The sequence below is a fragment of the Primulina eburnea genome, chromosome 15, assembly GCF_022965805.1.
Source record: "Primulina eburnea isolate SZY01 chromosome 15, ASM2296580v1, whole genome shotgun sequence".
In the NCBI taxonomy this organism is placed as follows: domain Eukaryota; kingdom Viridiplantae; phylum Streptophyta; class Magnoliopsida; order Lamiales; family Gesneriaceae; genus Primulina; species Primulina eburnea.
In genome coordinates this window covers 30604460-30618913 of record NC_133115.1, presented here as the reverse complement: position 1 = coordinate 30618913, position 14454 = coordinate 30604460, and the positions used below count along the sequence as shown (strand labels likewise).

General features: G+C 31.5%; 1 protein-coding gene and 1 long non-coding RNA gene across 3 annotated transcripts; one reads left to right on the top strand and one right to left on the bottom strand.

Annotated features, from left to right (window-relative positions):
- Window positions 1-936: 936 nt before the first annotated feature.
- LOC140815356 (uncharacterized) lies at window positions 937-2973 on the top strand. The gene is made up of 3 exons (XR_012114352.1): window positions 937-1056; window positions 2352-2411; window positions 2918-2973. It is a non-coding gene; the product is annotated as an uncharacterized lncRNA (long non-coding RNA).
- Window positions 2974-7550: 4577 nt separating this feature from the next.
- LOC140814777 (uncharacterized) lies at window positions 7551-14046 on the bottom strand. Of its 2 annotated transcripts, none has more exons than XM_073173870.1 (5): window positions 13813-14046; window positions 13574-13722; window positions 13267-13428; window positions 11018-11133; window positions 7551-8021 (listed from the first exon to the last, which is right to left on the bottom strand). In XM_073173870.1, exons 1-5 carry the CDS (start codon window positions 13988-13990, stop codon window positions 7985-7987), a joined length of 642 nt encoding a protein of 213 aa, XP_073029971.1. In that variant the 5' UTR covers window positions 13991-14046; the 3' UTR covers window positions 7551-7984. The 2 variants fall into 2 exon arrangements, with proteins under 2 accessions (XP_073029971.1, XP_073029972.1); XM_073173871.1 differs by having other exon boundaries at window positions 7551-8002; window positions 13813-14045.
- Window positions 14047-14454: the final 408 nt, after the last annotated feature.

Genomic DNA, 14454 nt, shown 5'->3' with positions numbered 1-14454 from the left:
AAACCCATTTTCTTTTGTAATTAATTTATCATTTTTTCCTTTCAATCTAAATTTCATTTATCTCAAAAAGTAACGACTTGTTGAAAAACTAACAACAATCACATGAGAGTATAATGGTAATAAACTATTCTAATTATAAAAAATGGACAAAAAATCACACATTCAAAGAGAGAAAACAAAATGAGGGCCAATAGGAAAACTCAAAACATGCAATATTCAATCAAATTCATTCATTTTATCAACCCATTTAAAATCGAACCGGACAGATCATCTTATAAATTATTGGACGTTATTCGAGATTAAATTATACCAGTCTTTTAATGTTTCTTGAATTATGGATACTCAATTATAATAGTCTTGTAGTTCAACTCATTTAGAATCGAAACAAACATACAATCTTATAATTATTGTATGATATTCGAAACTCAATTTATAAAAGTGTTTTGTGAATTATCGAGACTCGATTATAACAGTCTCGTAGTTCAATCCATTCAGAATCGAACTGAACCGAACCGAACCATACCAAATGTAATTCAAGACTCAATTACAACATTCTTTTTGCCATAACTAGTACAAATGATACACTAATTACTCCCAATCATAGGCTTTGGTAAGTACTTTCGGTGGGTAGGACCCAGAATAGTATATGCCATCGTCTTTTGCTGCCCAATAACATATACGATCAGGACACATCTCCTCGGGCCATTTTGCATTGAAAACATCAAAGGCTTTGTTCTTGTTACCCCACCAGAAATGACAGAAAAACAAAGTACTTTTGGGTATCGAGCATAACGAGAAGCGGAATCCTTGGCCAGTCCACAACGTTTTCATCCCGAAATCGTCATTTTTAGATCGACAGTGCGTGACTAATGGCTCCGAACCAGAAGGAAGACTGTTGACAGTATAAACAGTATATTTTAGGTATGTGATAAAACAGTTTACATCAGCTGAGGCAATCGTTTGCATCAGGTTCGAAGGAAGGATGACCAATATTATCAGAAGGCAATAATTCATCGTGATTTGGCTAATGTTGCTTGCTATGCATTCAAATCTTATGTGAGTTCTTGATATATATATATATATATATATAGAAATTCTTAAGATGAAACTGAATTTATTTCTTTTTGCGTTGAATGGAAAAAAGTGTAATTTACATTTAAGATTATGTAGCATGAAATCAATTTTCATAATCTAGTCAAACATATATTTTCTTTAATTTCTTTTTCCCGAATGTTCGACATTTTAATTTTTCTTTTAAGAATTCTAACATTTTCATAAGTGCAATCGTTCTTTTTCGGTGTACCTTTTGAATTTTCTAATAAATGATTTTGGTGATATCTTTATATTATGATATATAACATAGATTGTGGGTGTTGTCTAGTAATTTGATTTATTATTATTATTATTGAAGAAAAATATAATCTCTTAATATATTACTTAATTTAAATGATTTTTTTAATATTATCTTTTCTTTGTTGATTTGATTGAGTATAATATGTTATGAGATTTTGTCTTTCTAGATAATGAGATAATTATGCAAATATTATCATGATATAATATAATATTCAAAAGGAGTTTTGTTCCTAGAGTTTTGCGCCAAACAGGCAGAAGACCTCGCGCATATGCGCGGAAGATGTCGCGCATATGCGCGAGCCTATGCAAGTGATGTCCAGAAGACATCGCGCATATGCGCGAGCCTATGCAAGTGATGTCCAGGAGACATCGCGCATATGCGCGAGTTGCCAAGATCGAGACCAGTAGGTCTCGCGCATATGCGCCAGAAATGTCGCGCATATGCGCGAGACATGCAGAAGGGAAAATCGACATTTGGCTTTGGCATATACGTTGATATATATACATACATACAATTATTTCTTCAGAAAAGAAGAAAACGAAAGTGAAGGGGAAAAGTTGATTCTTGATTTTAGAATTCGATTTACGATCAATCCGTCCGTTAGATTTTAAATCCGACTTCAGCACTGTGTTCTTATCGACGCAGGCTACAATTGGACGTAAGTTTTACTACGTTTTGACATGTCTTGAAATTATGATATTGTCAGAATCGAATGAAATTCATATATGATGCTCTTGACATGTTAGACAGTGTAGAATTGAAGTCAGATTAAGAAACACACTGAATATGAAATTGTTATGAATTTCAGAATGAGATTGATTAGAATTGATATCAAATTCGTGCCGTGGTTGATGGTAAATTAGTGGAATTGGTATAGACTGATATGGTATTATCAGTATCGTCAGATTGTACTGTTGTACTGTCAGAATTTGATAAAACAGAGATGTTGTGATTTGATTAGAATATTGATACAGAATATTGGTATTGTCATTGCCAGATTGAACAGTGACAGACGTTGAATCAAGACTTTGATTGTATCAGATCGACAGCAAGAAAGGTATAAATAAATGTTGATTCGGGATTGCACAACTCGAGTTAGGTTTGACTTGAGTTTCCCTAAATCACATACTTTATTGTATTGCATTGATATTTGCAGATTATCAGATTGATATGTTAATAAAGTGACTTAGAGCAGAGTCAGAGTCCGAGTCTAGGGCAGATCAGCCTAGCTAGGGCAGAACCGCCGAGTCTTCCTCAGAACTGATAAGACTTTAGACTTACGGTATATCGATGAGCTTTAGATGTAGATCGACGTCTATCGTAGACACTCGATACAGCATACCAAAGTCTAAATTAGATTGAGATCCCTAGATTTAAGATAAGATAAGATTAGATCACGAGTCATTGATTCATGTAGTCAGATTAGATACATGTTTTGATGTTTGTTTATGCTTTTATATATGTTTTATATGATTGCATTTAATACATTGTTTATTCTGGGATATTTATATCTCACCGGAGTTGTCCGGCTGTTGTCTTGTTTGTATGTGTGCATGACAACAGGTGGGACAGGTACAGGGTCACATAGGTGAAGATAGATCGAGATTAGAGTGGTGTTTCCGGACTTGGACTAGAGATAGGGTTTAAACACTTGATAGTTAGGTGTTAAACCTGAGATGTAAATTATTGTATGATGTTTGAGATTTATACTTTTATACTGATATGTATAGGAGTTTGATTCCATTACCTTCCGCAATTTAAAAAAAAAAATTTAGACCCTGTTTATCATAATTGATTAGATTAGTCCCAATGACGATTTAAAAGATGATTAGCGTCCGGATCCCCACACTATAGAAGTCTAATGGTATTCAAAAGAGAATTTCATAGAGTTTTAAAAAGTCAATTGGTATTCAACATTGACTTTTAAGTACTCTATAAAAATCTATAGGTATTCAAATTTTCCATATACTTTTAATAACTTCATGGAATTCATTAACATACAAATATTAAAGTCTAAGGTACAACTTTAAATTGTAAAAAATTGTATTTGGTTCAATCCAAAGATTTGGATGGATTTTTAAAACTTCTAACTCATACACAAGTTATTTATTTTTCTCTCGGTCGCTTGACATCACCTCTCTTCTTATCTTCTCTCATATCATCTATCTCTATCACTCTCTCAAATTTTCGTTGTGTATCTCTATATATATTCATCTTTCTTTTTCAAATTTTTCATTTTTTGGCTAATTGTTCATTTAATAATTTTTTATTATAATATCACAACAAATTTTGAATTCTAGAATTGATTTCGTGATTTTTAATTTATGATTTATACAAATTAATGTAATATTCAATAATAATAAAAGATGATCCAAAAAAATGTGGCTTAATTCTTAATAATTGAATAGTCTCGTAACAACCACGATTTTTTAAATTCATTTTACCATTTTCAATTAATATGTAAGCTATGATATTTTTATACAAAATTATTTTCACACAAAACTAGATAATATTCTTTTCACATGTATATTATCAATTTAAAAAAAAGTTATAAATTAATCAATTAATGTATTTTAAAAAATTTACAAAAATGCATACAAATCCACACACACACACATATATATATATACACATGTAAGATAAATGATTTAACTTTTAAATAAGTAAATTTATTTATTAATATAAATATTAAAAAATAATTTCAAATTGAATATGTTATATATGTCAATTAATTACTGGTTCAAAGAAATTAATAAAAAAATAATATATTATGATTAAGTACAAAATTTATAAAATTCTATAAAAAAAAATCCACAAAAGTCTATAAAAATCTTGCAAAAAAGTTTACATAAATCAACATAAATCTGTTTATAAATATGTGAGATTCTGTAAAAGTCAATAAAAATCTATCAAATTCATAAAAGTCTATCATTTGAAAAAGTCATTAAAAGTCATCAAAACTTTGAATTGAATACACTCCACTTTATTTTCCTTGTTCCATAAGTTTCCTTGTGGAGATAAACTCTAGGAGAGAGAAGATATATAAATAAGAGAAACAATGACATTGTGTGGTTCGCTTTTTCCTCTCAATCAATAATACACGCTCTTGTGCACGTTGTGGATTTCATAGAAATACTTCTTCAAGGGACGTGCTGTTTTGAAGTGTGTTGTTGCTCGTGCTGCCATAATTGTTGGAGACATTTTAGATAACACGCGTGCAAGTATTGACTGCAGACTGTTTCGTTGCTCCAAGCTTTTGGGATCACGTTTTTGCTTTCTTATTTATGTTTTAGTATGCATAGTCGTTTTTAGAAAGCAATTTGTTTTCTCAATGTGTTGAGGAAGTTGATTTTAGTCATAATCACTAGTGATTGGTTTTTGTAAACGTTTTGGTTTTCTAGTAATTAATTTTTGCCCCGAGGCACCACGTTAGTATTTATACTCGTTCAAATTAATCATGTCCATCTATTTATTTAAAGTCAATTTGTGTTACAAACTTTAATATTCCGCTACATGTTGTCTTAAATGTTGTAACATTTGACACAACATTTAATTCTGATAAAACACAAATTCATAATCTTACTTTATTGTTATCATATAAACTCGTATATGTCAACCATTATTCCTTACAATTATTATTATAATCATGATGTTACAAAGGAAAAATTGAAACGAGTGGGTTTGGGGACTAATTTTCGGGTTTGGGTTCGGAGATTATTTTAAATATCCGAAATAGTCGAGATGGGTATGAAGATATGATAAGTCCAAATCCTATCGAATTTAGGGATTTTATTTTCGTGTTTATCTTGAATTTCCATTCTTTATTTTGTACTTATTTTAGTTAATTAGATATTATTTTTAGATTTGACCAAAATGTGAAAAATTATAATGTCAGAGAATCTTGATATTAATGAAAGAATTGATTAAGAATTTTAATTTATATTCCAAGATGACTGCACAAGATTTCAAAAGAAACAACATACCAAAAAATGAATTTTTTTTATTTAAAAATTACTTGCCATTCACGTGAGACAAGAATAGAGAGAATGAAGTTTGGGCTGTTTAGATATTGGTCCATCAAGGTGAGAAGAAATAAACGCGAATAGAGTAGGAAGAAAAGAGGCTGATATTTTCTTATTCCTTCGTAATGTTTATTCTTATGAATTCAAAAATTGTGTCTTTGTTTTGTTTTAATTTTATGAAATGAATATTTTTAAACTAAGATCACAATAGGGTCAAACAATATTTTGTTTGATATTTGATTTATTTTCGATATATTATTTTTCTTAATTTTAATTATTGATCGATGTTAATTTAAGGGGAAGTTGGTGAAAAATCCCCAATCAAAACATTTATTTGGGTTCACTCCCTACCCACAAAATTGTGGTACTATGTCATACAAAATGTGGTACACTTCATGTGGAAATGTGGTACACTTCATGTGTAAATGTGGTACTAAAAAAGTACCCAGAGACTGAAAACAAAAAAAAAATCGACGGCTGGGGACTGACAATTTCTCGTTAATTTAATATTTCTTGTTAATAGCATGATTGACTATTTACTTGTTTGTTGATTAATAATTAATCAGATGATGATTGATTAAATATAGCGACAAAGACGTCATCCACACATATGGTTAAAATGTCTAGAAATAGTCATCGTTTCAGTGTATGGTTTTAGGTGAAAACTGAAATTTCACAAAGATTTAATGCGTTTAGATCTAATTAAATTCAATTAAAAATAATTGTATTGTTCGATTTAAATAAGTTTATTAAATCGAAGAATCGTTAAAATAAATAAATTGGGGATTTCACCGTGATTGTCAAGAAGTAAATAATTAATTGAATTTTAACACGTGTCAAAATGTTTTGTATCTTAGTTCTTTATTTGAAGTTGAATCCCTATTTGATCTTTGAATCCATCATTTTTAATTGTAATTATTTTATTTAATAATTTAGATTAATAATCCATATATCATCTTTTTATTTATTTTGTCTAACTCAAGTCAAATGATAAAAATTCTATTAATTAAATATTAGTCTATGTGATATCGATACTTGAACTCCTTATCTAGTTACAATAACTTGACATAATTCACTTACTATATTTATTCTCCACGGAAATCGTCGATTAAAATACTATTCTCCTCCCACAAATCTACCTCTGCATCCGTCCTATTACTATTTAAAAAAAATGAGGATGAGGATGTGGACATGTCTACTTAGGGAGGCTGACTTCCCCTCTTCCCTTGATTAATCCCTTTAGATAAATTCTGAGTGCAATGCAATAATGTGCAATATACATTTTGAATTTGACGGTTTATTTCATCCTATCCATGTGGATATTACCCCCATGATAGGATGGATGGTCAAGATTTACCCATGTATATATAGGACCCAATTTTTTTTTTTAAAATTGTAATTGTGGCAAGATCTTACCCGTTGAAATGAAGTGAGGACAGTGCCCACATAAGTAGAATCTCATCTACCGAATTGGGCTCTCATTTATTCTTTTATTATGATTCTAAGTTATCCTCAAAATATATTACCGTTATACTATGCTAGTGTATTAGCGTTATGCCATGGTCTTGCATCATTTACCTGCAGTAAAAAATTATTGTGATCTCTCAAATGTACCAATACGTTTATCAATATTTGAAGGAAAAAAAAATCGATGCTTCAAATATCGTATGCATGTCCTTTGAAATTTAAGAATGTTTGATTTTTATTATTTAATTAAGATTATATTTGGATTGATTAATTTCAAATATATAGATTTCAAATAAATTTAATGTATTTTTATAATTTTACAGAAATAAGACATATACTTCAAATTCACTCCTTGCATATTTAAATAATGTTTTATATTAATTATGATGAATTTCAAGTTCACGTTCTAAATAAATAATGTGTGACAGTTTTGACACTAAATCTATAATTGAAATTCATGAATTTCAAATCAATCATCTCAAATGCAACCTAAAATCGAGTGTCCACGGGCTAAAATAAATAGTTGATCCAAGCACGTTATTTTTAGCTTTCAGAATAAATCAAAGCACACTTTGGAAATTGTAAAATTTTCATTTTCTTTTTCAAATTTGTCTCTCCACAAAATTGTTGATTTAACTCAAAATTTCATCAAACCCACTATATTTTTCACATGTATCCTTAAAAAAAATTAAAATAAAAAGAGAGCATTCTTTTAATATAATCTTCAAAAACATAACTTTAGAAAAAAAATATTTCCAATATACCAAAGTAAACCAAATACTGCTACTTTAGACGTGCAAAATTTCAAGAATGATGGCATAAAAAAGAATATCCGCCATCGGCTCTCGTCAACTAACTATTCAATCTAAGAAATCCTTGGTCTCCTCGAGAACTTGGAGTGCAGGTTACAGACGACATAACGTTAATGTAAACAAATGTTAGCACTACATTTGAATGCCATATTGGAAACCCTACGAATACCTCATTGCAGATTCTATCCCTCAGAAACATTCGACTTGTCATTACCAAAAAACTCTTTATCTGGAACCAAAGGTTACCTGCTTGAATATCGATTCCAAGAGTCCCAAACTTAGTCTGGTGCGTCACCGAAGAATTTGACTGAGTTTCACCTCAACTGCTTTTATCCTTCCCACAGCACCTTAAAATACAATGGTAAACTCTATCACAAAACTAAAAAGTATGTGAGGTCGAAGATATAGTGAGGACAAGAGACTGCAGTCCCGGGGCAAGACTACATGAAAATAAATTTCTTTCAGCAAAACCAAACGTTCTAAAGTATCCCTGATCAGGGGGCAGCTACACACAGAATAAGCCCATTTCGAAACCGAGAGAACCCTACGATGATTGACAGTTGATAAAGACACTTACATCCAACAATGAGACACTAGTGTAATGAGTTTCGTATAAAATTTTATCTTGATATACAATTATAGCATAGGTTGCAAGCAACTCGTGAGATTTGTTTTAACATCTTCAAGTAATGGTCTAAATTCCAATGAATTATGAAGATCAAAGCAGAGCCGAGTCAGTCACATGAATCCAAGCAAGGGTATCCTTGTCTGTGAGACAATACCCTGTTATTTGACATTATTTGATAACTTATTTAAGCAAATAAGTTCGATAGGTTCCGGTATGTATTTTGATAGAAAGTATGTGAGACCCCGTGATCTATTTCACGCTAATTATATAAATTACGAAATGTGAATCAACTCATAATGTAATTGTAATTGTAATGGAAATTTGAAATAGTCTATTAAATTTCAAAATAGTCGAGTTAATTATAAAAATAGTCTATTAAATTTTGATAGCAAATTTGTAATTAACAACAAAAGATTATATATGAATCTGTATGGAACGATATTATGGTTTTGTCAGACAGAGAATTCCATGAACTTATGTATAAATATTAATATTAAATTTGTCCCATGTCATCCTAAAGGCTAAGGAAAGCAACTCCCGATAAAATTTGATTGTAGGTGGACATGTCACCATGGATATGTATACACACGTGTCCATATATATATATATATATATATATATATATATATATATAGACACATATATGGTTACATAATTGTGTTTAGTCATTACAGAACCAAGAGAGAGACGAGGCAATAATACATCGATAGATTTTCTTCAAAATTTCGATGAAGCCTTATCAGAGTTGAGCTGAATTTATAATCTTCCTCTTGTTCAACTAGATTTGATAGAAGGTATGACGTCTCAGATTCTAAGATATATAAATATATGTTAATATGACATTTAAATGTTAAGTAGAACATGATTATTGAAATATGATTTTATATCATGAATCAACAATAGAAAAGTTCGGATTCTAGCTACGGTTATTTTCTTGAATGCACTTAAGTCATTCAATGATTATGTGAATTGTAAATATGCCCTTAAATATTATTTAGGAGGATATATAATCATCAATAAATTGGATAGGAAAATTAACTAAAATACTCAATTACTTAGTTTAATAGGCAATGGGTTGCTCAGTAATCAAATAGATTAAACTTACTGATTCGTTAATAAAAGTATGAAATGACCATATTTAAAGCTTGTGGCTTTTTTTATTTCACCTTGTTGGAAATAGTCTTATCATTACATTTAGTTAACGATTTAATTATTCTATTAGGTAGACCGATATTTTGTATCGGTATATTTCAGTTCAACCACAAATCCACAGACAATAAGATATGTTGCGACCGAGTAACATACGACAGGTATCTCTGTCATATGATATATGTTTGATTGATTTGACTGAAAATATGTGTCTATTTTATGCCTTATTGAGTTGATGTGACATATGCGACATTAATGATTGATAGATCAATGTATAAAATAAATACTTTGTTAACGCACTTCATTTTATACATACACCGATACATGACATGCATGTTGAGCTATGATCCTTAGATACCTTTATATCATTGGATTTTGATTCTGGGGTTTTGAGCACGATGCTACGTTTGACATTATGTTCTATGATTGATTGGTTGAGATTTGAGATTTGATTGCGCTTTGCCGACGCATCATATGGATATTCCCTTATACTTGACTGAGGCCGGTGTAACAGCTCGAGCATTAATTTGATAGTGATTTGATTGGTTTCGAAACATGCTCAGTGGATGAGCATTTGACCTCATATCTCCACGACATGCATGCATTGCATATCATATATCATTTTGTAGATACATGTTGTATATATTATGGTTGTTCCATACGGAGCGTTTGCTCACTACCAAGGGGGCTGTTGTTGTCTTTGTGCGCGGACAATGACAAGTACTCCAGGTTATCAGGAGACCAGAGAGGGTACTTCTGGAGGGAGTCACATCTAAGTTGAGGTTGACCAGTCTATCCCAGTATATATATGTATCTATAAACCGAGACATGTTCTGGGATATGAGTTGTTTGTATATAGTTGATTGCAGTCATGTGTGGGATTATTTTATGATGTGTGTTTAGACGAGACTTTATTACATACTATTTTTAGTATTATAATTATAGATGACACATTTTGGGCTCATTGTAAAGAAATTTTTTACTCGTTTTCCGCTGTAATTAATTAAATTTAATCAAATTGTATTGTAATAATGATTAGGAGTTAAATGTCCCACAAAGTATATCCTTTAAGTTTAGTAAAGATTATTTTATTTTCTGATTAGTTAAGATACTCCGAATCATTTTAGGATCATGGATTGACTATTTTTATGTTAGAATTACGTTTCTCATACCACTTTATATGATATCCAACATTTTGCTCTCGAGCAAATTGTGAACACAAAATAAAGTTAAAGAAAAATGTCTATCTTATCTATCGCCACTGTTCTGCCAGCTTGCAGTCTAAGACAAATATGTTAAATAATATAGTCATTATATGCTAGAACAATAAAGAGGAAGGAGAAAACACCAATGCCAGAGGGATCATGACTTTGGGACAGGATCGGGCTTTGAGGCATAAAATTGTTGGTTCACAATGTACCAGTAGACTACCAGTATGTTGGATATCATACTCACACACCACGAATGGGTTTTACAAAATTTATTCACGGATTTTAGAGGATTTGCGGCACAAATCTATACTCACACATCACCTAAAAGGTTCATTTATCAGATTCATTTCCTTTAACCTATAAGAAAGGAGTACCTCTTGTATAACTTTTTAGAACCACAAGGACAAGGCGAGTTTCTACTTGTTTGACCACTTTTAAGCATGCTTGATCTTGCAACATCCAAGGGGGATGATCCCATCAACTTCTGAACCTGAGCATAACGGTGCCATCAAAAGACAAGTTTTTGCAACACAAAAATTAAAAATAAATGCCCAAGATTCAAACACAACCTTTCTTCATTTCCAGCAAAGTTTCAGTGTACGCCCATGCAAATGTAAGTCAATAATACTTGACTAAGGCATGGTTGGGACTATTGGTCAGAAATAAGATAAAAAGAATAAAACTTATGCCATACACCTTTTTTATCTGGTAACAAACAGTCAAACTGAAAATCTTTTGAGTATCTGATCATATTATAAAAATGAAAGGGTACAAATTGCAAAATGTCATAAAATCTCTCTTTCAATTTGTTTTCTCCATATTTTGTTGTTTTCCTTCATGTAACACTCCTAATCGTTTAGTTGCTTGCGTTACGAGCTTGACATGTAACTTATTTCCGCTGTTTCATCTATTTACTGTTGTAATCCTAGTTTTCATCCTAGTTATTATTATTTTGATGCTCAGCATGTTAGCTACTTATTCACTTTTAAAGCTTGGTTATAAAAAATTGTAAAATAGAGGATTAAGGATAACATAATAGTCGGAGTTGGAAAAAAAATGGTTTATGCTAGGGAAATGGTGATGCTTCAAGATACATACGAAGGAGTAGTAATTAGCTCACAAACTGTATTAATTCATACAAAAGGTTAACCTATGACAGTACACCACATCTAAGTTAAGCACCAAGTCATAAGACACGTAACTCTTTATGCCAGTATAACAGCATAAGATAAGGTAATAGGACATTGTCTCCAAGGATGATACAATCTAAAATAATGCAAAAAGAGAAGTCAACGCGAAGTTAGATTTACGAGAGACAAACCTAAGAGAAAAATTGTTTCAAATTTTAAGCCAAGGAGGACTAAAGTACAAAATACACGCATAGTCAATTTAGTGGCAGTAGGAATATAACACAAAATTAATCATAAATGGAATTCCAATAGTTGGATAAAAGCAAGTTCAACACTTAGGATGGATTGAATAAAATGAAAGAGTAATATATGAAGATGCTTCGCGTATGATCAACATTGGATGAATGGAGTAGAAGAGTACGTCAACTTGACGACAATATTTTTCAAATATTGAGAGGAAAGTGTTACAAGGTAATTTATTCTATAAATTCTGCTATATAACTTAGATCAAATGGAATGATGTAAAGCAATATATTCAAAGGACAAGAGTACTGAAAATCAAACATTAAGGTGGCAAGGGCTTACTCAAGAATAGATCGAGGTGTTGACTAAAAGTTTGTTACTCAAACGTAACACGAGAAGTACTTTGCTATTAAATTCTATAACATTTAACTAAAAAATATAGGCAGAGACATTAATCTGAGCTGCCCAACTAACTACTAACGAAGTTATGGGCTTAATATGGTTTTGTTTTCTGAGCTGGGTCGTGTTTTTGGGCTTTGGATTACAGTCCTAAGGTTGTGTTTGATTGGATGGATATAATGTGTATAAAGAGATTTGATTTATAAAGGATTTCAAATAACACTCATCCTGGATGCAATTGAAATCTATTATAATTACAAACGCAAATGCCAAAAACAACCGATGTTGAATTTGAAATTTACCTAAACTGAATTCATCAAAAGAAGTCAAATTCAAGTCATTGCAAGAACAAGTGATAATTTTGTTAATAACAGAATGAATAGATGAGGAGAAAACAAAATGACAAAACAAAAGAGGGACTATGATGTGTTTCCTGGACAAGTAACTACATGGGGAGTCCAGTATAGAAACGAAATAAACAAGATTCTCAAAGGAGAAGCATTTAGGCAGAGTAAGGCAGTGAGGGTTTGAATGATATCAAGCCCACGAAACCACAGAGCAATTGCCACCTCATGACTGTAACAGGAACCAGATTTGTAAATTGACATAGAATTTCCAGCCATTTTCACTTACAAGACAATAATACATCATAATTATAAATAATTATATGAAAGCTTAACAACCAATACAGCCTAACAGAAAATAGATTCCATGTGTATTGCAACAAATAACCACATCTAGTTTGTCAGCCAATGATTCACCTAGAAACACCATCTACAAACTTAATCATACTACAAAAAAATTCACTATAGCATTTTGAAACTGAGAAATAGATCATATCATGATGATACCTCAGCCAAATTCTTGGGCATTGGTTTTCCTTCTTCCTTCAGTTTTAGAACCTTTTTTTCTGCTTGTTTTGCCCATGTAAACTTTGACAAGGCGTTTTCAACTTCTGTTAAAGTGCAATTACATTGTTTTGCTGCCTCTTTCTTTTGACTAGCTTGAATATTCTACGACAAAAAAGAAAGCAAAGGAAAAGACAACAGCTGAATCACTCCTGATGTTTGTCATTGTGAAATGATGACTCATACAGCACCATTAGACAACTATTTTATATCGACAACAACAAGAGAATCAATGGAATAAGTAACCAACCTCCCCTGTAGGATCACATCCCCCAAGATATCGAATTATTGCCTCTTGCTTCTCAAACGCATCGGAAAAAGTGGCCTCGCTACCCCTCCCCACTACGTACTTCTTCAGCTCCCCCAACTTCCTCGCTTTGCTCATCGAATCCGCAAATTCTGTTCATTTAATACTTAAATCAAAAACAAAATCAAAAGGTGGAGGGAATTTAAATATGTATGAGCCAGAAGAAGAAAGAAATGACGGACGGAGAAGGGTCATAGACTGTGGAGCTTCTTCGGCGGTCTTCTGGCCGGTAAAGACTCCTTTCACCTTGTCCATCCATGATCCGGCGAGATGAGGAGACGAGGAAATGCAACGGTGGCTTGAAGGAATGAGGTGGCGGCGGATGTCACCGCAAAAGCCGTAGGGAAATGAACGAAGCATCAATTCTCATAAATTTTCTGTTGCTTTGGAATACTTTACCAAAGGAGTAGAATTACCGAATCCTAATCCGGGGCCGGATCAGGATCTGGATCCTAACCGGAATCCGGATCCAAATGTAGTTATTTTTGTGACTTCCAGGAAACAAAAATAGATATATTTGTTTAAAAATATTTAAATTATAAATAAATAAAAATTAGATAAGAACTGTATATTTTGTAATATCTATATATTGAAATACGTAGAAAAGAACTATATATATTTTTATTTTTTAGGAAAAATTATAATTTTAGTTTTATAATTTGACTGATTTTGGGTTTTAGTCATGCAATTGTCAGAAAATTTATTTTCATGTTATTTAGATATTTTATAATTTTCCTCCACAAAACCACTAAATCTAACGGATATTGTTTATGTGACAATGATACTCTAAGGCAAAAACTTGTGTAAGACGGTCTCATAGATAC